This window comes from Corythoichthys intestinalis, chromosome 15 (assembly GCF_030265065.1).
Source record: "Corythoichthys intestinalis isolate RoL2023-P3 chromosome 15, ASM3026506v1, whole genome shotgun sequence".
In the NCBI taxonomy this organism is placed as follows: Eukaryota; Metazoa; Chordata; class Actinopteri; order Syngnathiformes; family Syngnathidae; genus Corythoichthys; species Corythoichthys intestinalis.
The window spans coordinates 8038804-8062015 of record NC_080409.1 but is presented as its reverse complement, the minus strand read 5'-3'; the positions used below and the strand labels follow the sequence as shown (position 1 = coordinate 8062015).

Genomic DNA, 23212 nt, shown 5'->3' with positions numbered 1-23212 from the left:
CATTTTTAATTTCTTCCAGTTAAAAAACATTGGACATATCTCCCCGTCAATAAAATTGAGACTTTTATTTGGCTGCCATCCTAGCTGCTTCCTTTTGAGAAGTGCTTTTGGGGTTTCCTGCCCCCTCCTCCGCCTCCCCTCTTCCCTCCCCCTCTTTGCTCTCCTTCATAAGCCTCGTCTTCCCTGCGCGCTCACCACACAAAACAGCATAACCCAATATGGAAAAGTTGATCTTTATCGTCCTCCTTGCAGCAACATTCCGGGCGAGCGGTGGCGAGACCTCTGCCGATGTGTTCTCCGCTGCCCCGAACGTGTCCTTCACTGCCTCGACCTTCCCCACAGGTAACGTGACCTTCACCACCGTGACCTCCGCCGCCACAGCGATCCCAAGGTTTAGCTCCGCGACAAGCCCAGCACCGCCTGCCGTCACCGTGACGCCTCAAGTGGAGAAGAAGACTAAAGACGAGGAGGAGAAGGCAAAAGTTGCAGCAGGTATGCCCAGAACTCAGAATTTGAAACCCTGACTTAAACCCTACCTGACTGTCGAGTCATGTTGTCAATGTTCTCGGCAGGGGATGTTTCGTTGCTGTAACGAAGTTGTATTTGTGTAACTTGGAATTATTTGAGAATTTTTGAAATTGGCCAATATGTACAAACATTCGTTTACAATGGCCCATTCAGATTTCACAAAAATACACACATTCACAAGTATTTATTTTCAACAACAGCAACAACAACAAAAAAACTAAACTGGTGGCTTTTTTTTAAACCCAAAAAATGATTTAAATTTGCCCTAAAAGCGCAGAAAGTGGCACAAAATATACAGGCAATAAACCAGGAATGCCTCAAAATGATCACTGGAATCATGAATTTGGACCTGCAAAAAAACCCCCCCTCAATTGTCGGTTATTACATCAACTGAAAAAAACTCAACCCCCCCCCAAAAAAAACTCAATTGTTGATTTTTTTTTCTTTCTTTCGGCAGTTTTCACAAAAAAACAAACAAAACAAAAAAACACAAAAATTGTTGGTCTTCTTTTTTTTTTTTTTAACCCAAAAAACGATTTTAATTCCCCCTAAATTAACAGAAAGTAGGCCTAAAATGTAAAGGCAGTAAACTAGTAATACCTCAAAATAATCACTGTAATCATGAATGTGGACCTGCAAAAAAACTCAATTGGTGGTTATTATTTTAACCCAAAAAACTCCCTTGGATTGCCTTTAAGAAAAACTCCATTGGTAGTCGTTTTTTACCCCACAAAAACCATTTGAATTTCCCTTAAATGAACAAAAAGTGGCCCAAAATGTATAAGCAGTAAACCAGGAATACCTCAAAATGATCACTGTAATCATGAATTTGGACCTGCGAAAAACTCAATTGGCGGTTATTATTTTGACCAAAAATACTCCCTTGAATTGCCCTTTAAAAGAATCCATTGGTAGTCATTTTTACCCCCCCAAAAACATTTGAACATCCCCTAAACGAACAAAAAGTGGCCTAAAATGTAAAGGCAGTAAACCAGGAATACCTCAATTGGTGATTGATATTTCGACCCAAAAAACTCCATTCAAAAATCCATTGTTGGTCATTTTTTGGAGGGTTTTGGCAGTTTTCACGAAAAAAAAACTCCATTGTTGTTGTTTTTTTATCCATAGAATTCATAATGTATTGAAATGAAACATTCCCGATTCACTTCCCAAAGGGGCCAACACTCCGCTTCATTTATTAGCAGTCGGTCACATGCAGCGATCTAACGCCGGATTTAGGTTGAAAAAGTACGAAAGCTGTACCGCATACAACAGGAAGGATTATCTCAGGAGTGATTTGTTCGAGGATTCAAGGTAATTATTCGCACCATGCATACATTTTGAATCGTTGGGAAAAAAATCAATGGGAGGAATTAGCCGCTACAGCACTGGCATTATACTTCGCAATATATACGTAAAATAACTGCTAACTGCACGGTTTTTTTTGCCTTTAACCAAGAATCAAGACTGCTTTACGTCCATATCTATAAAGAATTCAGGGATTTAAGCATTTATTCACTAGAATTTTTAACATAATAAGCTCCTTAGATTACATATGCGGAGCTAATTTCCTTACTAACTAGCCTCATAGTTCGCAACATTTACGTAAAATAATGCTACCTGCACGTTTTTTTTTTTTTTTTGCTTTCAACCAAGAATTGAGACTGTTTTACGTCCATATCTATAAAGAATTCAGAGATTGAAGCATTTATTCACGAGAATTTTCAACGGAAAAAGCTTTGTCTATTTTTCCACTATGAATCGGCCTCGCGCCCCGTCAATACATTAGGAAGTCTGTTTTAACCCAAAAAACGATTTGAATTCCCCCTTAATTAACAGAAAGTGGCCCAAAATGTAAATGCAGTAAAACAGGAATGCCTCAAAATGATCACTAGAATCATGAACTTCGACATGCAAAAAAAACAAAAAAACACAATTGGTGGTATTTTGACCCCCCCCAAAAACTCCCTTGAATTGTCCTAAAACTAATCAGAAAGTGACCACGAAATACCCTAAAATCAACAAGAAATGACCCATTAGGCCCATTCAATTCAATTCAAATTCATTAAAACAGCAACGCTAGCCTCCCATTCCTGTTTGAGGGCGCACCAGTGAGGGGTTAAAAGCGGCGTGCCGTGTAACCGGAGCGTGTCCCGGCTCAGCTATGCTATGCGGGATGTAGAGAGGCCCACTTTCCCAACTTTCTGGCTCCGGCGGGAGGAGGAGGAAAGAAAGACGTACAGATAAGCAAATTCTGCATGAAACCGGAGAAGTCTCCACTTCAGCCGTAGGGAATACAGCACCGTCGTCTCAAGAGAAAATGACAATAAAGCAGTTGCCGTCGGTTGGGTTTTAGTTGGCTGTTCACAATAAAGTGGCTTAGTCCCTTTAAATCAATTGGATGTCTATTGTTGTCAATGGCAGGCAATGAGTAAAATCCTTGTTCATTTGAAGAGCTTACTGGTCACCTCCTATTGATTTTGCAGTACATTTCAGATCATTTTTTGTTGGGTATAGCTTTTCTGGGTCACCTTCTGTTCATTGGCCACTTCCTTTTGATTTTGGGTCAGTTGAGGGTCACTTCCTGTTCATTTTGTGTTCATTTCAATTATTTTTATGTAAAAAATAATGACCGTTAACGGAGATTTTTTGCAAAGATGACTAAAAAAACGACTAAAGTCATTAGAGCGAAAATAACTACAGTGGTACCGCTACTTATGAAATGAATTGGTTCTGGAAGTAGTTTCTTAACTTGAAAATTCTATAAGTACAGACGCGTTTTCCATGTGAATGCCGTAATCCATTCCAAGCCTCCAAAATGTAGACATAAATCTTTTATAATGCATACAAATTCATCAAAACATGTATCAAATACTTGTGAAGGACAATGACCTTCTAGCCAGACTGCCGGAATCGCGCCTGCCAAACCGCCGGACCCGCGCTGGTGCAGCTCCAACGGCCCGGGCCGGTGGGAACTAGGCAATCCGGTCGGAAGGCCAAACTCCGCACGTTCACCTTAGTCTTAACCCTTTGTACTGACTCCATTTTAAAAGGCTTATAGAAGGCTCACCGAGAACAAGTTGACAATTTATTCAGGTCGACAGCGATCAAAACGGCAAGGCAAAACAAAAATACTCAGGCGAGTTGGCAAACTTGTTCCAAGGTCACCATATCAAAAGTCAACAAAAGGTTCCCGAGAAAAATGACAATGTTTGGTTAAACATTCAGTCTTTTGAAGGCTTTCGCATTGGGCAGGAATTAGTGTGTGTTTGGGATTATTGTCTATTTGTGGATTGGACAGGAGGATTTGGGAGTTACTGTTGTCCGGGCAACAAGCGTTGTGGATTTTGCCACCTCCGCGTCAAAGGGGATCTTGGAGTCTTGTCAGTCGTGTTATCAGTTGGATATCAGGCGTTCTCCGGTGCTCCTTGTGTTGGTACAGAGCGTCGCGCTGAGAGAACTGATTGCGAGAGTTGGTACGTCAGCCTTGCTCATGACGCACACATTGGGCTTCTGTGATAAGAAGGCGTCATGAATGTTTTATGCCCTATATTCTGCTTGTTTCCCTTAAACTATGGTATAAGTGCTATTTATTTTATATTGGGTGTGTTAGAGTAATACAAACAGTTACACTGTGCAATAATCTAATTGTAACACATGTTACAATTAGATTATTGCACAATTAACATAAAATCAGGGTTGTGTATAATGTAAAAAAAACAAGACTAGAGTGAAGAATAAAAGTTAATACACTCATGTAAAGCTGCTGGACTACGAGGGGCGAATGAAGAGGACGCTCGGATACACACATACAGATACAGTAGAGGTCCCTCTTAGCCAATTGGATGCCAGGAATGCTAGGCAATAGCCAATGGCAAAGTAGCTATAAGTATGTTACGTTGGGTAAACTCTGGGAGCTGCGAGTACCAGCCATACTGTATTTTTACCTTTCTTATCCTGAAATTTCTTTCTTAACACGAGGCAATATTTTCCCGTTGAGGAGTGTCATAACCTGAAAATTCTGTATGTATAGATATTCTTAAGTAGAGGTACCACTGTAGTTACTTTCCGCTCCTGTGAGAAACACAGTAGATCAGTGACAGGGTCAGTTGAAAAGAAATTGTGTGAATCGGAAGTCAAATTTGTCGTGCAGTTCCTCCAGCTTGTCCTCCTTTGGGTCTGGAGTCCCTGAAGGTGGATGACACCCAAATCCAGGCGTCCTCCTTCCAGAGGTTCGGTCTGGGTCCTCACAGGGGACGGCTCAACATTCAGGTCATTTCTTTTTTAATGTCTTATGATATATACAGTATGGCGGAAAACACCCAGGTGATTTGAAGTTCCGCCCTGAGACCCCTAGTTAGGCCAGATTTCAAAATTGTCCTACAGTGGGGCAAATAAGTATTTAATCAACCACCAGTTGAGCAAGTTCTCCTACTTGAAAAGATTAGCGAGGCCTGTAATTGTACACATGGGTAAACCTCAACAATTAGAGACAGAATGCGGAAAAAAAAACAGAAAATCACATTGTTTGATTTTCAAATAATTTATTTCCAAATTAGAGTGGAAAATAAGTATTTGGACATAAACAACCAAGATTTCTGGCTGTCAAAGAGGTCTAACTTCTTCTAACGAGGTCTAACGAGGCTCCACTTGTTACCTGTATTAATGGCACCTGTTTTAATTCATTACCGGTATAAAAGACACCTGTCCACTCCTGTCAGTCACACTCCAAACTCCACTATGGCCAAGACCAAAGAGCTGTCGAAGGACACCAGAGACAAAATTGTAGACCTGCACCAGGCTGGGAAGACTGAATCTGCAATAGGTAAAACGCTTGGTGTGAAGAAATCAACTGACGGAGCAATTATTAGAAAACGGAAGACATACAAGACCACTGATAATCTCCCTTGATCTGGGGCTCCATGCAAGATCTCACCCCGTGGTGTCAAAATGATAACAAGAACGGTGAGCAAAAATCCCAGAACCACATGGGGGGACCTAGTGAATGACCTACACAGAGCTGGGACCACAGTAACAAAGGCTACTATCAGTAACACAATGCGCCGCCAGGGACTCAAATCCTGCACTGCCAGACGTGTCCCCCTGCTGAAGAAAGTACACGTCCAGGCCCATCTGCGGTTCGCTAGAGAGCATTTGGATGATCCAGAAGAGGACTGGGAGAATGTGTTATGGTCAGATGAAACCAAAATAAAACTTTTTGGTAGAAACACAGGTTCTCGTGTTTGGAGGAGAAAGAATACTGAATTGCATCCGAAGAACACCATACCCACTGTGAAGCGTGGGGGTGGAAACCTCATGCTTTGGGGCTGTTTTTCTGCAAAGGGACCAGGACGACTGATCTGTGTAAAGGACAGAATGAATGCGGCCATGTATCAAGAGATTTTGAGTGAAAATCTCCTTCCATCAGCAAGGGCATTGAAGATGAGACGTGGCTGGGTCTCTCAGCATGACAATAATCCCACACACACAGCCAGGGCAACAAAGGAGTGCCTTCGTAAGAAGCATTTCAAGGTCCTGGAGTGGCCTAGCCAGTCTCCAGATCTCAACCCCATAGAAAATCTGTGAAGGGAGTTCAAAGTCGGTGTTGCCCTACAACAGCCCCAAAACATCACTGCTCTAGAGGAGATTTGCATGGAGGAATGGGTCAAAATACCAGCAACAGTGTGTGAAAAGCTTGTGAAGAGTTACAGAAAACGTTTGTCCTCCGTTATAGCCAACAAAGGGTACATAACAAAGTATTGAGATGAACTTTTGGTATTGACCAAATACTTATTTTCCACCATGATTTGCAAATAAATTCTTTAAAAATCAAAAAAATGTGATTTTGTGTTTTTTTTCCACATTCTGTCTCTCATGGTTGAGGTCTACCCATGTTGACAATATAGGCCTCTCTAATATTTTCAAGTGGGAGAACTTGCACAATTAGTGGTTGACTAAATACTTATTTGCCCCACTGTATATGCATGTGTGATACATCATTGGAAAGCTTAAAATCTCAATTTTCTGGGGGAGGAAACATTTTGAACAGGAGGGCATTTAAAAAAAAAAACAAATTTAATCAGCAAATCCCTAACTGGGGTTGAGAGCATGCAAGAGCAGAATTAAAGACGCCATGATTTTAACGACATATTATCGCGTACGTCCTCTTTTCGATCCAAAAACTCCATGTAGCATGTATCAAGACACAGCTGTGAATGGCCACAGCCGGATTTTTGGCAGATTTTATGGGTGAAACATGGTACTATAACAAGGGTCGCGATGCAGAAATCGCAGACATCAAGGAGTGGTCGTGATGTTCATTTTCATATATTTACTCTTTTAAACGTTTTTTTTCCCCCATTTTTCTTTGTTTGGATCGATTATTTATCATCTAACATATTGGAGAAAATGCCACAGTAACCAAAAAAGATACAATTAAGCTATGTTATGAGGTAGATATTCGTGACTTTTTTACAGACACCATTTTTTTCATTGTGACGTAATTTGTTTAAAAGTCTAAAATATGCGAGTTCAAATTTTTCAAAGTTTTTTTTAACGAAATATTAGATATCAATTAATGATTCTAGGCTAAAAATGACATGGCTGGGTTGAAACAAAAGGTTTCCAGGGTAAAACGGACAAATTGAAAATAGTTTGGGGGCTTAATGCGCCATGAATCTGCTATGGCAGCATATAGACATATTGTTCTAGCAAACACAACAGTTCTATTGGCTTAAAATACAGCAGTTTATTTTAAAGAGGAGTGCAAGAGCAGAAACTACTTTTTCAGTCGTCTGTGTTTTCCGCCATACTTGTATATATGATTTGTAGTTTTTTTCTCCAGCAAAAGTGTCAAGGTGCGTGTGATCACTCATGTTTGTAGTCGGGAATCGAGGATGGAGACTTGTACGATGGTGCCTGGTGCGCGGAGTACAGGGACCGCCACCAGTGGCTGGAAGTGGACGCCCTGCACCCCACCCGCTTCACCGGAGTCATCCTGCAGGGCCGCAACACCATTTGGAGGTGGGCGGATTAGCTTAGCCAGGCCCGGTTGCAAATTTACACTCTTTTTCGCAGACGCGACTGGGTGACGAGCTACAAAGTGCAGCTGAGCAACGACTCGGTCCGCTGGGAGAGCAGCATGAACGGGACGCGAGAAGCCGTAAGTCGCGCTCCTTTTCAAACCCTAAGTAACCTGAGAACCAAAACTTGAAAACTCTGACCTGATGCTTTTTTGCACCGTTACAAGGTTTCTGTACAACTTGTTCTATTTTTTTTTTTTTTTTTTGCAGTTTTCCATTTTTTTTTTTTTTATTACATTTTTTTCTCTTGTTTTCTTTTATTTTCTGGTGGTTTCTGCATTTTTCTCTATTTTTTGCTATTTTGAAACTTTCTTAGGACTTTGTTTTGGCAGCTTTTTGATTTTTAATGTTCTGGAGCTTTTGCAGTTTTGAATTATTTTGTGTGTGTTTTATTATTATTATTACTATTTTTACGTAATCAGCGTTTTTTTTTCTTCAGATTTTCTGTTTTTTTTTTCTTGTTGCGTCTTTTAGGCTTTACTGAGCCCCTAAAGGGACATCGACAGATATAAAATAAATTTAAACCATCTGGTGCATACCAGAAAACAATCTGGTAAACATTAGCATTATATAGCATTTAAGCTAGCGGACTTTTGCTATGTATGTTAGCCAGTTGTTCTTTTGTTGTTCCATAGACTTCATAATGGTATTAACGGGTCAGACCGATCATGCACTGGGCCTCGCATTCAGGTAGGCGGCCCCCCACATCAAGGGGAGCTATTCACAAACACACGCATGCAGCGATCTGACGCCGGGTTTAGGTTGAAAAAGTACGAAAGGTGTACCGCATACAAACCGGAAGCATTGTCTCAGGAGTGATCTGTTCGAGGATTTAAGTAATTAAGTAATTATTATATTTTTCGTACCATGCATGCATTTTGAAACGTTGTGAGAAAAATCAATGGGAGAAATTAGCCGCTACTGCATAGTTCACAATATTTACGCAAAATAAATGCTAACTGCACGTTTTTTTGTTTTGTTTTGCTTTTAACCAAGAATTGAGACGTCCATTTTTACGTCCATATCTGTAAAGAATTTACGCATTTTAAGCATAAATTTAAGCAGATTTAAGCATTTATTCACAAGAATTTTCACCGGAAAAGCTCTGTTTACATGAGGCGGCCACTAGCTACATTCTCTCACAGACTAGCATTGTACTTGTACATATTTATGTAAAATAAATGCTAACTGCACGTTTTAATTTTTTTGCTTTTAACCAAGAATCAAGACAGTTTTATGTCTATATCTATAAAGAATTCGGGGATTTAAGCATTTATTCATAAGAATTTTCACCGGAAAAGCTCTGTTTACATAAGGCAGCCCCTAGCTACATTCCCTAACAGACTAGCATTGTACTTATACATATTTATGTAAAATAAATGCTAACTGCTTGTTTTTTTGTTGTTGCTTTTAACCAAGAATCAAGACTGTTTTATGTCCATATCTACTGTATAAGGAATTCAGGGATTTAAGCATTTATTGACGAGAATTTTCAACAAAAAAATGCTCTTTGTCTGCGATTCCACTCGGTTAGCTTTGACGGCCTCGCCAACAATGCAGGCCCCCTATTTATCGGCCCCGTCAATACATTACGAAGTCTATGGTTGTACTAAGATCCTCATTTATTAATTTTTTTATATTGTTTGAGGCTAAGCTCAGGCGCTAGTTGAGTCCAAGATTGAAGTAAAACTCAACTAAATCCTGTATTATCTTTTTTAATGAGGACCTTACAAAATAACAATTGGCTAACTTGAAGCAAAGGTCCGCTAGCTTAAAAGCTATATAATGTTAATGTTTACCAGATTGTTTCTGATGCACACTAGAAACAATCTGATGCACACCAGATAGTTTCTAATCCGCACCACATACTCGCTGGTGCGCACCAGATAGTTTAGATTAATTATACTTCTGTCGATGTCCCATTATTGCTCCGGAAGGTTTGGTGGGTTTTTGCAGGATTTTTTTGGGATGCGTTTTCTTCAATTGGGGCACAAAAATATCGACGCTGGGCTACAAATGGCAGGGGCTGGACTTTGGACACTCCTGACCTCCAAAAACAGGACTTGATTTTTGTAGTAATCTGTGTGGTCCCCACCGGGTCCTTTATTCCTTGCGACCACAGTCGATAAAAAACAATCAAATGGAAAAGGCCTTATTGAGCCATCTAAGGGTTAAACCAAGTCATTCCTAAGCGTCAGCAGCATCCTCACTTGAACCCAATTCCTTGTTTCAACTCTTTTACCCCAACTTGTTGGAAAAAGCAGCACAAAGCAACTAAAGGCGAGAACACTGGGATTGCATAATAACAGCCGTGGTGTGGTATTCATTTATTATTTTTTCCCCCACTGTCCTTCTGCAGATCTTCGAAGGCAACGGCGACGGCGAGACTCCAGTGCTGGCTCTGTTTCCAGTCCCCGTGGTGGCGCGTTACATCCGCATCAACCCACAGACTTGGTACCCCGACGGAGACGTCTGCCTCAGAGCGGAAATACTTGGATGTCGGCTTCACGGTCGCTACACACACGCACGCGCGCCGAAATCCATGCAATTTTGAATTCGGGGACAATCGGATCGCTTTGCATTGGGTGGCCAAAAGGCAGGGGACAAAAAAGTTCCCACCTTTTCCAGAAAAAGAAAGTATAGCAAATAAAAGCTTGGCTTGGTGGGCTAAAAAAAACCATGAAAAATAGAAGATCATAGTAAGGCGATAAATAGATACAGGGGGGCTGAAAGTCACTTATTATTTTTGTTTTTCCCATGCCAAAACAGCCATTTCCGTCCAAATTGGTCATGCGCGTGCTCTTTCTCTATACATGGCATGCACAATGGCAGTACACACACATGCTGGATAGTTTATGTACTACTACTAGGCTACTACAGAGACAGCGTTCTATTTCACGTACAGTGTGTGTTGGAGTTTTTGTATTGGAAACTAAAGCGCCCGTGTATGAAAATGCAAATTCCTGCATCTAGACGGTGCCATGACACACACACACATATTTAAAAACTAAAAGGTCCAATAAACCTCGGTCTAACATCCTTTTTTCACAACACTGAGCACATGAATATCAAACAGCGCCCTGCACGGCATTAGCTCAACAGCAACAAGAAACAATAATATGGTTACAATGCAAGCTATTTGAAGTTCTCAACAGTCCAAATCTGCAGCTAATTTTTCCTCGGTGGGCACGTTTATAAACTATCATAATCATTTTCATTTTCAACCTCGAATTGAATTTTAGAAAATTTAGCTATTTTTTTAAAGAAAAAATTGCTAATTCATTTTTTGCGCCATATAAGCTCCTCCTCTGTCAACAGTTAACTTATTTAATGTGACCTGGTAGCAAGCAAGGCCTTATTACTAGGTGGTAAAATTTTTTCAACATATATATTTTTAATTCCCAAAGTTAAATACGCTGTTGTTTCAATATATTTTATTTATTGATGTATTTTTTAACAAAAAAAAGAAAAAAAAAGAATCTACCAACCTTTTTTCTTTCCAACACCAGGGGGTGCTGCAGCATCCTACTTCCCCCGCTAACTGAATAGATAGTTTTTCTTGTAGGTGATTACAAATTTTGTGGGAATTTTTGGCAAAAAAGGAAACCTAGTTACAAATTATTCAATAGCTTTTTCCATGACAAACAATTTCCTTCGTTGTGTATAGTTAGTCATTTGCATTTAAGAACTGACAGCACAAATCTCATTGGCTGCCATTAACGTCCGATCCATTTGAAGCAGGAGGTGAAGCTGTGAATGAACGTTTTGCCTCAAAAACCTGAAATCCGCTACAGTCAGGGCCCGCGGACAAGAGACCATTGTAGGGGCCCCCCTACCTCACCCCTGCCACTGGCTTGCCATGACAACATACGCAGTACTTTTAACACTTTGCAAGCAATGACAGTGTAAATTTTCAAATTATTTCAGATGGACAGTTAAATTTAACAGACCGTAATGTGATGTGACACAATATAAACGAACAATTTCCATCTATTGTCCCATTTAGACTACAATGCAATACAACTGAGAGTGCTATGCCTGCCTGCTAAGCAACAAAACAGCATAACTAAACATCCTGTGCCTGCCCCCCCACCCCCCACCTCCCTGGAGTCATCTAGCCCTCAAACAGTGATGCGCCTAGATTTTTTGACAGCAAAGTCATTTATAACATCAGTGAAATCCAAGTCTGTTCAGCCTCGCGCACCTGCTCCCCACAGACTAACATATATGCCTGATCTCCCATCACCTTCTCTCTCCTCAGCTCAGCGCAAGCAGCATGTCTTGTCATACTGGAGCTCAATAGGCTACAAGCGGCCGGCGACAGATTTGAATCGGGCTTTGGTCACAGTGATCACGAATGTAAACGTTCAGTGTTAGCGGCTGTTGTTCACTTACCGACACCACCGTCCACACCGTCAACTCTTGCCCCAATTCTCTCGCTTCTCGTCCCCCTTTTAAAAACGTCATCATTAAGCCTGTTGCAATATGCAATAATTCCATTTATCGCGCGATATATAAAAATGAAGGCGGTAATTTTTCCGCTGCGATTTATCACCTCGCGTGCACGTGTGTGCGCGCGTGCGGCAGACGTGCTGTTAAAAGTTCGTTACCAACTGCGCAAAATGCATCTTCGTTCCAGGTCCGGCAAAAACTAGCGCCAGAGCCAATCGTTCCCATTATATCCTATTGTTCAAAGTATACCGGCCGCGTCAGTGCTCCGGAGTGACTGTGGACCATCTATGGCGCGCCGGTGTTGTTGACGTGTGGGCGCTCCCGTCAGAAGTGACATTTCACGCGGGGCGGCTATTTTTCGGCACAACGCTGGATATTTACAACGAAGTCCGCCAAAACATTGTTACCGACTTGGCTGCTACGAATAACCTCACTTTGACAACGAACAGCTGAATGAAATTAAGAGCGTTGTGCTTCAAACTCGTCCTGTTTATGAAAGCCGTCATATGCTGGTGTTGTGTAGTAATGAGCAGACGTGACTTCAGCGGCGCATGCTAACTTTTTTAATGCGCGGTTGCGCGCACACACTAGATATCATGAAATGGCAAACTAGATGTGCTACGTCCCATACCATTGGCTATGTGAGCCCAGAGTGATTATGGGACACGTAGTCCATATACTACATCGATGAATTCTAAACTGTCATTTGTCACATGAGGTTAAGAAGGCCAAATCAATCCATACCAGTGACTATAGATAATGTTGCAAATATTGTTAATTCAGTACGTGACACAGATGGATTCAGACCATAAATAGGATGTCTTGCTCATGTAGTAAACCTAGCTGCTAAGAGAGCTGTAGCAATCAACGGTGTGCCCTGCCTCACTTTACAAACAGTAAAGATTGTTCTGAGCACTTTTATACAATTTTTTTTCATATCAGTAAGAAGTAAGCACGTAAATATTATGCACTAAAATGCATGTTTATATGATGGCAATTTAATTTTTGCTCGTTAGCAAAAAAAAAAAAACAACAACAAACAAACAAAAAAATACAATTGTTATTTTTTTTTTTACAGAGCATTAAATGTATTGAATCGGATCGAAAATCGTGTCCCCCGTATCAAAATTCGTACCGAACCATGACTTAACTGTATAGTTGCATCCCTATGGAACACCATTGCAGAAGCTATGACGGGAAATGTTTTCATTTTCCTAAATGCTTAAGTTATTAAGTGCAATTTTTTTTTTTTTTTTTAAAACACATTTGATTTATTCTGTGTTTCTGTGCGGTATCAATATTGTTGTTTTTTACTTAAGAGGCCGGGTCTATTGTTTTTAGTTGTGATTTCTTAAAAAGTATATTTGAATTTAAGAGTAAATATTTATCGTGTTTAAATGGGTGTACTTGATCTATTAATATATACTGTATTCGGACTGTGTTATTGTAAATTGGTTTTAAAAAATTGGGGGGGGCGCAATAATATCGCATATCGCAATAATTTATGAGAATAATTATCACACACTAAAATTTGTTATCGCGACAGGCCTAGTCATAATTTTTTCTCGTTCACCTCTATGATCTTCATCTTTTTCTTTTCTGCGCACCCGATTTATAACGAGTCCCCATGTTTAGAGTTTATAACAATGACAGATTTTAATTTTGCGCTTCAGGGCACGTACGTAGTGTAGCCTTGAGTGCGCCAGAGCGGGGTCAAACCATTCTCTGCTAAGACAGAGGGGGTGGGGCGTTGTGCAAAAAAAGGAAAAAAATTATATTTGAAATATTTAATATGTTAAAGTTTTTAAGTATATATTGAGTGGAACATAATATTTAATCAGACAATGATTTAAATAAAAAAGAAATATGTCAATGGGCTTGGGTACAGTAATGTGCAAATTTAAAGCTGATTTATGCTTTTGCATTAACGTGACAGCAAATCTACGCTGTTAACACGGACCCGATTTACGACCTTACACCTTAGCTTGACGTGCCCCTCCACTAAACGTGACTACAGGTCACGTCAACGCGTCGTGATGTGAACGTTGAAGGATTGTGATTGGTCCGCAATGTTGCTTCTGGTTCAGCACAACAACTTCGCGGTTTTCAAACATTTACAAACATCTTCTGTGTCGGCTACATATTTGTATTAACAACATTTGTTGTTCAATATTGGTTAGCTGCAGCTGCAAAAACACACATTCCATCTCAGTTCCTATTACGACTGTAATGACTGGAGGAAAACTAAAGAAATTTGACAAGAATCCCTCAAAACCATACAAATGCAAAGCCACGCCCCTCTAGTGGCTTTGCCTTGAATTACAGCGCAACGCATCCCCTGATGCAGAAACGGAACGCAAAAGCATAAATCAGGCCTTCAACATCTAGCCTTTTTTAACGTGATATTTACGCATCTGCCACCCAGTGGCATTGCTAGTGTCTCTTGGTGCTCCAAGCACTATAAAATAGTGCATATATAGTACATAATAATAGTATAAATAAATTCAGTATTGTCACTTACAGATGTAAGCTTGACTTTTTACAAAATAGGCGGGGTCAACTGTAGGTTGCTACAGCAGATAGAGTAGAGCCCACTAAGGGGGGTTTGTTACTGCGGCGTCCTTTCAAATAGCCAATTTAAATAGCCCCAAGCGACCGCCTGGCTCAACTGTCCACTCTGCCGCCACACAAGGCAAAGCGCCAATTCCCCCGTGGCGGTGCACGGCTCGTATGTTAATCACAATGCCACGGGTATTCTTGCAGAAAGCTCCGAAAAAGAGGCCACTTCAAAAGACAGTCTGGATTTCCGACACCACAACTACCAGGAGATGAGAAAGGTCATCGTTCTTCCGGTACGCTCCTCTCATAAGCTCCAACTTGACGTTCTTCTCTTCTCGACCGATGAAGGTGATGAGATCAGTAGCGGAAGAATGTCCCAACATCACGCGCATCTACACCATCGGGAAAAGCTACATGGGCTTGAAGCTTTACGTCATGGAGATCTCGGATAATCCCGGCAAGCACGAACTCGGTGAGGGGCGGCCCAACCACCGCTATTTTTACAGGTGGCCTCGACTCAGGTTCTTGTGGTTTTTCTCGAGGACACCGATTAGTCCTAGTACTCATCGTCTGTCATTCGTGAACCGATTGTTTTGAAACTTGCTAGCTATGTAGCACGGGAATATATCTAGCCATCCTCGGCACCTGATTTTTTATTTTTCTGTTGTCGGGGCTGAATAATTATTTGTGGAATTATCAGCCAGTGACCAGAAAATGTCATAAAATCAACAGGAAATGAGCCAAAATGTACAAGAAGTGAGCCCAGAATGCCTATCAATGTACAGGAAGTGACCCAGAAATGCCCCAAAATCCATAGGATGTGACCAATGAACAGGAAATAAGAGGGAAAGGCCCTAAAATCAACAGCAAATGACCCAAAATGTACAGGAAGTGACCCAAAATGGCCTGTCCTTGATTTGAACCGGGAGGATCGGTCCCTGATGAGAGGCCTAGAAAGGGTTAAAAAAGTGACAAATTTTGCTTTTTTTGCAGGCGAGCCAGAGTTCCGCTACGTGGCCAACATGCACGGAAACGAGGTCCTGGGTCGCGAACTGCTCCTCAACCTCATGCAGTACCTGTGCCGCCAGTACAAGCGGGGCGACCGGCGCGTTCTCCGACTGGTCACCGAAACGCGCATTCACCTCCTGCCCTCCATGAACCCAGACGGATACGAAGTGGCTTACAATAAGGTACGTGTGCCAAAAAGCCGTCGGCTAGCTGAGACGATTCTCCTCACGCCTCCTGCCCGGCGGGCGTATCGTAGGGCTCGGAGCTGGCCGGCTGGGGCGAGGGACGTTACACTTTTGAAGGAATTGACCTGAATCACAACTTCCCGGATCTCAACACCATCTTGTGGGATGCGCAAGAGGTGGCCGAGGACCCGTCCAAAGTACCCAACCACTATATTCCTATTCCAGAGTACTACACCAAAGAAGACGCCCTAGTAAGCGAGTTCAAGCTAGCGTACGCCACAAAAAAATCCACTTCAGCTCTTAGTTGTGTGTGGAAAAAGTAATCCACTAGCTGGGAATGGTAAGCTAACTGTGATCCGTTAGGTGGCCCCGGAGACGCGCGCGGTGATCAGCTGGATGCAGGACATCCCCTTTGTGCTGAGCGGCAACCTGCATGGCGGCGAGCTGGTGGTGACGTATCCGTACGACGGCACCGAGGGCTGGGCCCCGCAGGCCCACACGCCCACCCCAGATAACGCCTTCTTCCGCTGGCTGGCCACCGTCTACGCCTCCAGCAACCCTGCCATGGCCAACCCTGAGCGACGCCTGTGTCACTACGAGGACTTCCGCACTCGCAACAACATCATCAATGGTGGAGCCTGGCACAACGTACCTGGAAGTCAGTCGTCACCCATGCATTTACAACAAAAAATCTGACATTTCGCTTCAGTAACACTAGCTAGAATTCTTTAAAATTTCAGCCCCTAAAGCCAGTTTCACTTAGCTCCATGAAATTTGGTAGACACGTAGACCAGGGGTAAATGCACGAAAAAGACTCAACAAGCCAAGGCCAAAAACATGCAGGAAGTCGTTCATTTCGGTTTGGCTGAACAGCACTAGCTAGAATTCTTTGAAATGGCAGCCCCAAAAGCCAATTTCACTTAGCTCAGTGGTCTGCAACACTGGTCCTCATCAGCAAACTCTGCAGGAACCAGATAACGATCCTGATTATTTGATTCAGGTGTGTTAAAGGAGGGCGACATGGAAAACAAGCTGGATAGCGGCTCTTGAGGACCAGAGTTGCAGACCCCTGACTTAGGTCTAGGGTTGCCAACAGTCCCGGACTGCGTGACCAATCGGAACTTCCTATATTCCAGGATGTCTCGCGCAATCCGGGTTGGGGGGCGCGAGTGTGCGCGCACAACCCGGAAGCACGCTGCGTGCACGTGCCGTCGCTGCGTGCATGTGCCGTCATCTTGGCCATAAAAGTGGCGAAATCTAAGCACTTTAAACTCATATGGATGTACAACATCATCTTAACACAAATATGCAACACCAATGTAATCTAAACAACGCTCTCCTCGTCGCAGCGAGGACGAGCGGGAGCAACCAGCTGACGTAACAGTAAAACCATGAAACGGTCGCGCTGATAACGGCTCTAATCTATCATAAGAACTTAATGACATGAAGAGGAAATACTAACATTCGTTCATGGACGCATACAGATTACCACCTCCTCGCACACATCTTAACAGGTGGCCGCATTCTGCTCGAAATGGGCACCTTACGCCTATTCTCGGTCCCAGAATACACCGCGCGTGTGACGTAGGACAATAACAGGAAGTAACTGACTGGTTGCTGTGGGAACGAATGCATACCCAAGGAACCTTTCTAGGAGGAGTATTAAAATAGCTATTAAAATCGTTAAGGATTATTTTAGATACATACAGTGGGAAGAACAAGTATTTGATACACTGGCAATGGGAAAACCCATTGGCAGTGTATCAAATACTTGTTCTCCCCACTGTATACAGTATGTTATATTTTTCTTATAGAGTATTCGGCGAGGAATACGATAGACACATTCATAGACCTTTTGGGAAAAATCACCATTTCTTTAAATAGTCTCATGAATAATGATCTGGCCTGTGAAAATAATCCCTTTGAATGATCATGTAGTCTTACTTGTTGAATCGAATCTGTATAACATTCCTAATTTATGTGACGTAAATCATGCTGGTTGGAATCGATAAGAGAATCGTTCGATAAACTGCCAAACGGTTACATGAATTGAAACACAAGGAACCGGTTTTCAGTTCCCATCCCTAGCCACATAGACCATGAGTAAACTGACAAAAAAGTCTCAGGAATTCATGCCCTGAAAGAATTTCGCCATGTTGATTGAGAGCAGACACGTAGGCTACGGTGGGCTTTGTAGAATTTGAAGAGTGTTTTAAGGACTTTGTGGAGAGTGCATTGCAAGCGATCGCTGTCCTTCTCAGGCATGAACGACTTCAGCTATCTGCACACCAACTGCATGGAGGTGACGGTGGAGCTCTCTTGCGACAAGTTTCCCCACGCCAGCGAGCTCCCCGTCGAGTGGGAAAACAACAAGGAGTCCCTCCTTCTCTTCATGGAGCAGGTGCATGCCTTAATTTATGTAGGACGCTTTGTCCACGCTGTCTTTTTCCTGACGGTTGCCAAATGAATCAGATCGAGCGAGGTCTCAAAGGAGTGGTCCGCGACAAGGACAGCAAGAAAGGAATCCCCGACGCCATCATCAAGGTGGAGGACCATGGGCACGACGTGCGATCTGGTAAGGCGGCGAAGACTGTTCCTGGCGGCGGGGGAACCGACTAACCCTCGCTCGCTCTGATCGGCAGCCGCTGACGGCGACTACTGGCGCCTGCTGAACCCGGGCGACTACAAGGTGGAGGCGTGGGCGGAGGGCTACTTACCTGCTGTGCGCCACTGCCGCGTGGGCGTTGAGCGACGCGCCACCATCTGCGACTTCAACCTGACGCAGACGCCTGCGCGGCGTCTACAGGAGATCCGGGCCAAGGGGGGCCCGATCCCGCAGGATCTGCAGCTGCGCCTGCGGGCCCTGCGTCTGCGCAAGCTGCGCGCCAGCACCAAGGCTGTCAACCGAAGGCGAGAGGCCCAGAGAACGAGGCGAGAACGGAACGATCCGACAACGGCTCTGTTGAGCTAAGAACTTTGAATACCAGCGTCACGCATTTTCCGTGTAACACTGGACCCAGTCAAGAGGGTGATCATTGCATCATAGAGGTCAACGAACCCTCACCTCAAACGGACTGGCCGTCAACTAGCAATAAACTTTCAAGTCATTGCAGAAGAATAAAAAAAAAAACCCTTTCTTTGCCCCAACCAACATGGCCTCTGGGTTGTGGCCATGTTGGTAGGGGCAATGTTCCCATCAGTGTCTTCACTGCCACCCTCCCACTTCAAATGGAATGGACGTCGACTACTAGGGATAAACTAATGGCCGAAGCATGAAAAAAACGAACAAAAAAACTTTCTTTGCCCCTACTAACATGGCCTCAGGGCCAGTCCATGTTGGACTTTCCCATTAAAGTCAATGCATTGTCATTCAGATGAGGTCGTAACTAGATTATTTCCTTATCCGAGTTTTTGTCAAAGCATCTGCCACTCATTCATTGGCTGCCATTGACGACGCTAAACGTCCAATCCATTTGAAGTGGGAAGCTACCAACGTTCTTTCATACTATTCTTTTTCTCGTAATATTATAACCTTATCCTCGTAATACTATGACGTATGATTCAAATCTCGTAATGCGGATTCAATCTTGAAATGTCAGAGCTAATTTTGTACTTTAACAATTTTTTCTTGCGATATTACGACTTTATTTTCATAGTATTACGAGGTAAGGTTGAAATATTGTTATACTAGGATTTAAATCTTGTTGTATTACTTTTTGCTGGTAACATTACAAATTTTCCCTTGTTATATTACAACTTTAATCTTGTTTTTTTTCCCTGTGGCCCTCATACTCCTTCATACAAGGATAGACGTCCAATTTATTTAAACTAAGGAGACTGACTCATGTTTGAGTGCCATTGACAGTGTTAGACGGCCAAATTATTTGAATTCTTTTCTGTCCTAGAGTGGCCCTAATATTCCTTTTTCAACTGTAACAAAATGTGTCATTTTCCTTCACTCAAAGTGTCAGCTGGTCTGACTTAGAACGAGTTTGAATAAATGTGCCATGACTGTACTTGGCTCGAGCGACTTATATGTGTCTCCATCTAGTGGCGGGAGAGAGGCAGAAGAACAACACATTGCCAAACCCAAGACAATTTATTTTTTCCCCAAAAATTCACATGACGAACGCTGTCTTTTACGGAGCCCCTAAAGGGACATCGAGAAGAATAAAATAAATTCAAACAATCTGGTGCGCACCAGTTAGTTTCTGGTGAATACTCCCACCTACTGTACAAGAGTGTGCAGCACCCATTTTATGGCGTGCTGCTCTCACTGTTCTTTTTTTTTTATTGGTCAGTATTTTGTTCACCTTCCTGATCTTGCTTGTACTCGTGTTACCCTGTAGTGCTCAATAACGGTATAGTTGCACAGGGCTTATTGATTGCGCAGGACAGGAGGCATGAAAACTATCAGTGACTACATTTTTCACACCACATTTTAAACTGTGCAGCGCTAACTGTGAGAAAATGTTGACGTAATTGTCAGCATGTGCTGCTTTACATGCAGCAATCCAACGCCAGATTTAAGTTGAAAAAGTACTATAGAGAATTTGGGGATTTAAGCATTTATTCACAAGAATTTTCAACGTAAAAAGCTCTTTGTTGTAAGGCTGCCGCCACATTGACTGACAGACTAGCGTCATTCTTCGACATATTTACGTATAATAATTGCTATCTGCCCGTTTTTTGTTGTTGTTGTTGTTGCTCTTTTAACAAAGAATCGAGGCTGTTTTACACTCAGATCTATAAATCACAAAACTTTTCACCGGAAAAGCTCTGTTTACATAAGGCGGCCGCTATGTTTGCTTACTGACTAGCATCATAGTTCACAATATTTACCTAAGATAAACGCCAACTGCCTGTTTTTTTTTTTTTTTTTTTGCTTTTAACCAAGAATCGAGACTGTTTTACGTCCATATCTATAAAGAATTCAGGGATTTAAGCATTTATTCACAATAATTTTTACCGGGAACACTGTTTACATAAGGCGGCCGTGATATTCGCTCATTGACTGGCATCATAGTTTGTAATATTTATGTAAAATAAATGCTAACTGGCACTGCCCGTTTTTTTTTTTCTTTTAACAAAGAATCGAGGCTGTTTTACATTCGGATCTATAAAGAATTCAGGGATTTAAGCATTTAATCAAAAAACTTTTCACCGGAAAAGCTGTTTACATAAGGTCCCGCGCCCCGTCAATATATTATGAAATCTATGTATTTTTCAAATTGTTTCAATATGAAGGAAATTTTTTAGTGTTTGTTTTTTGTGTGTGTGTATGTGTGTGTGTGTGTGTGTGGGGGGGGGGTACTACTTAACCTATAGCCTACATGAAACTACATGTAAGCTTACATTGTCCTTCTACAAGAGTAATACATTGATTTAATTGGTTGTCTCTTTCATCTACTTTTGACTTATTTTCATCTCTAAAGTACATTAGTGGATTGAGCTAAATCTAAATTGGGATGAATTTAACTTTTTACCTTGGTTACAAATAATATACGATTGTCTGAAAAATGTCTGCAGGCTGAATTTTTTTTTTTTTAAATAAATACATTTTAATTAATGAATCAATGCTCTGATAGATATTTGGTTTCAAAAGTGTAAAGTCACAACATGCTCTACCCTTTTTTTCCTTCTGAACTAGGGCGTTTACAAAAAAAGCATCATGTGTTTTTCTTATTATTTTTTTTTACTGCCAACTTTCCTGTGAAACAAAATAGGACATCTCTAAGCAGCATCTTGCTCATGTTTTGCTGGTTCCATAGTTTCCAGCAGAGTTCACTACATTTCTAACAATTAACGTTAAAACAAATACAGGAGGACACTTTTCTCTAAGCAGCTTCCTACTCGCCCTAGCAAGTTCACAATTTGTTATGCTCTGATGCGGGACTGACTTTCAGGAGCAAAATTAGTAGTGTGTTCCCTACCTCCAAAATATTGACCTCTTCTTACATTACTTACAATGGCTGCTGCTGGTGAAACAAAAACTTCTTATATCTCTCCTCTTCAAAGGAACGAAGGAGGCGGCATGTGGGACATGTATTTCTGTTGAGGTTGTGTGAGTATGCGGGGTCTAGTCATCAGCCAATCAAACGTACGTTTGAGGTAAAGAATGGACCAGCACATTCAGCAAGTGAAAAGGGGTAAATGTAAGTTTGAAGATAATGGGAAAAAAATCACTTAATAATGGTAGGGTCAATTCTATGGGAAGAAAATCTAAATGGCCTTTATAACTGAACGCATTATACAGTGCTGGCCAAAAGTATTGGCTCCCCTGCAATTCTGTTAGACAACGTTCAAGTTCTCCCAGAAAATGATTGCAATTACAAATGCTTTGGTTATAATATCTTCATTTATTCTGCTTGTAATGAATAAACACAAAAGAGAATGGGAAAACAAATTACATCTATATTATTTTACACAAAACTCCCAAAAAATGGACCGGCCAAAGGCATTGGCACCCTAAGAAAAATCATCTGATGCTTCTCTAATTTGTCAAATTAACAGCACCTGTTACCTGCGGCGCATAACAGGTGGTGGCAATACCTAAACCACACTTACAGCCAGTTAAAATGGATTAAAGTTGACTCAACCTCTGTCCTTGTGTGTACCAAATTGAGCATGGAGAAAAGAAAGAAGACCAAAGAACTGTCTGAGGACTTGAGAAGCAAAATTGTGAGGAAGCATGGCAATATCAAGGCTAAGAGTCCATCTCCAAAGACCTGAATGTCCCTGTGTCTACCGTGCGCAGTGTCATCAATAAGTGTAGAGCCCATGGCACTGTGGCTAACCTCCCTACATGTGGACGGAAAAGAAAAACTGTTGGGAGATTTCAACGAAAGATTCTGCGGATGGTGGATGAAGAACCTTGACTAACATCCAAAAAGTTCAAGCAGTCCTACAGTCCGAGGCTACCACAGTGTCAACCCGTACCATCCGTCGGCGTCTGAATGAAAAGGGACTCAATGGTAGGATACCCATTGAAGGGAATAGTTACCTTTCTCACACACACCATATAACTGTTTGCATTACTCTAACACACATAATATAATCAATCAGGGAATAGTATCATTTGTCATATTTACTGTAAGACTGTTTATATTACTCTAACACACCTAATATAAAATAAATAGCACTTACACCATAGTTTAATGAAAACAAGCAGAATAGAGGATACACAACGCCATCTTATCACAGAAGCCCAATGCATCATGAGCAAGATTGACGCACCAACTCTTGCAATCAGTTCTCCCGGGCACTCCAGGACAAAGAGCAGGGCGCTCTGTCCTAAAACAAGTGGCATCGGCGAGCACCCTCGCCCAATCAAGATAAGTTGATAGCGCAGGCGTCTTGGACATCAAGTCCTGCGTCAGTCGCCGTGGCAACCACAAA

General features: G+C 42.0%; 1 protein-coding gene across 1 annotated transcript; it reads left to right on the top strand.

The window, feature by feature from the left end:
• The first annotated feature begins 177 nt into the window (after window positions 1-177).
• LOC130931269 (probable carboxypeptidase X1) lies at window positions 178-19830 on the top strand. Its single transcript, XM_057859918.1, is given in 14 exon segments — window positions 178-492; window positions 4682-4800; window positions 7412-7551; window positions 7606-7690; window positions 9970-10120; window positions 14826-14899; window positions 14970-15093; window positions 15615-15811; window positions 15886-16065; window positions 16178-16472; window positions 18076-18215; window positions 18287-18389; window positions 18457-18713; window positions 18716-19830. Coding segments are annotated over 14 exon segments (2514 nt in total). The 5' UTR covers window positions 178-218; the 3' UTR covers window positions 19091-19830.
• Window positions 19831-23212: the final 3382 nt, after the last annotated feature.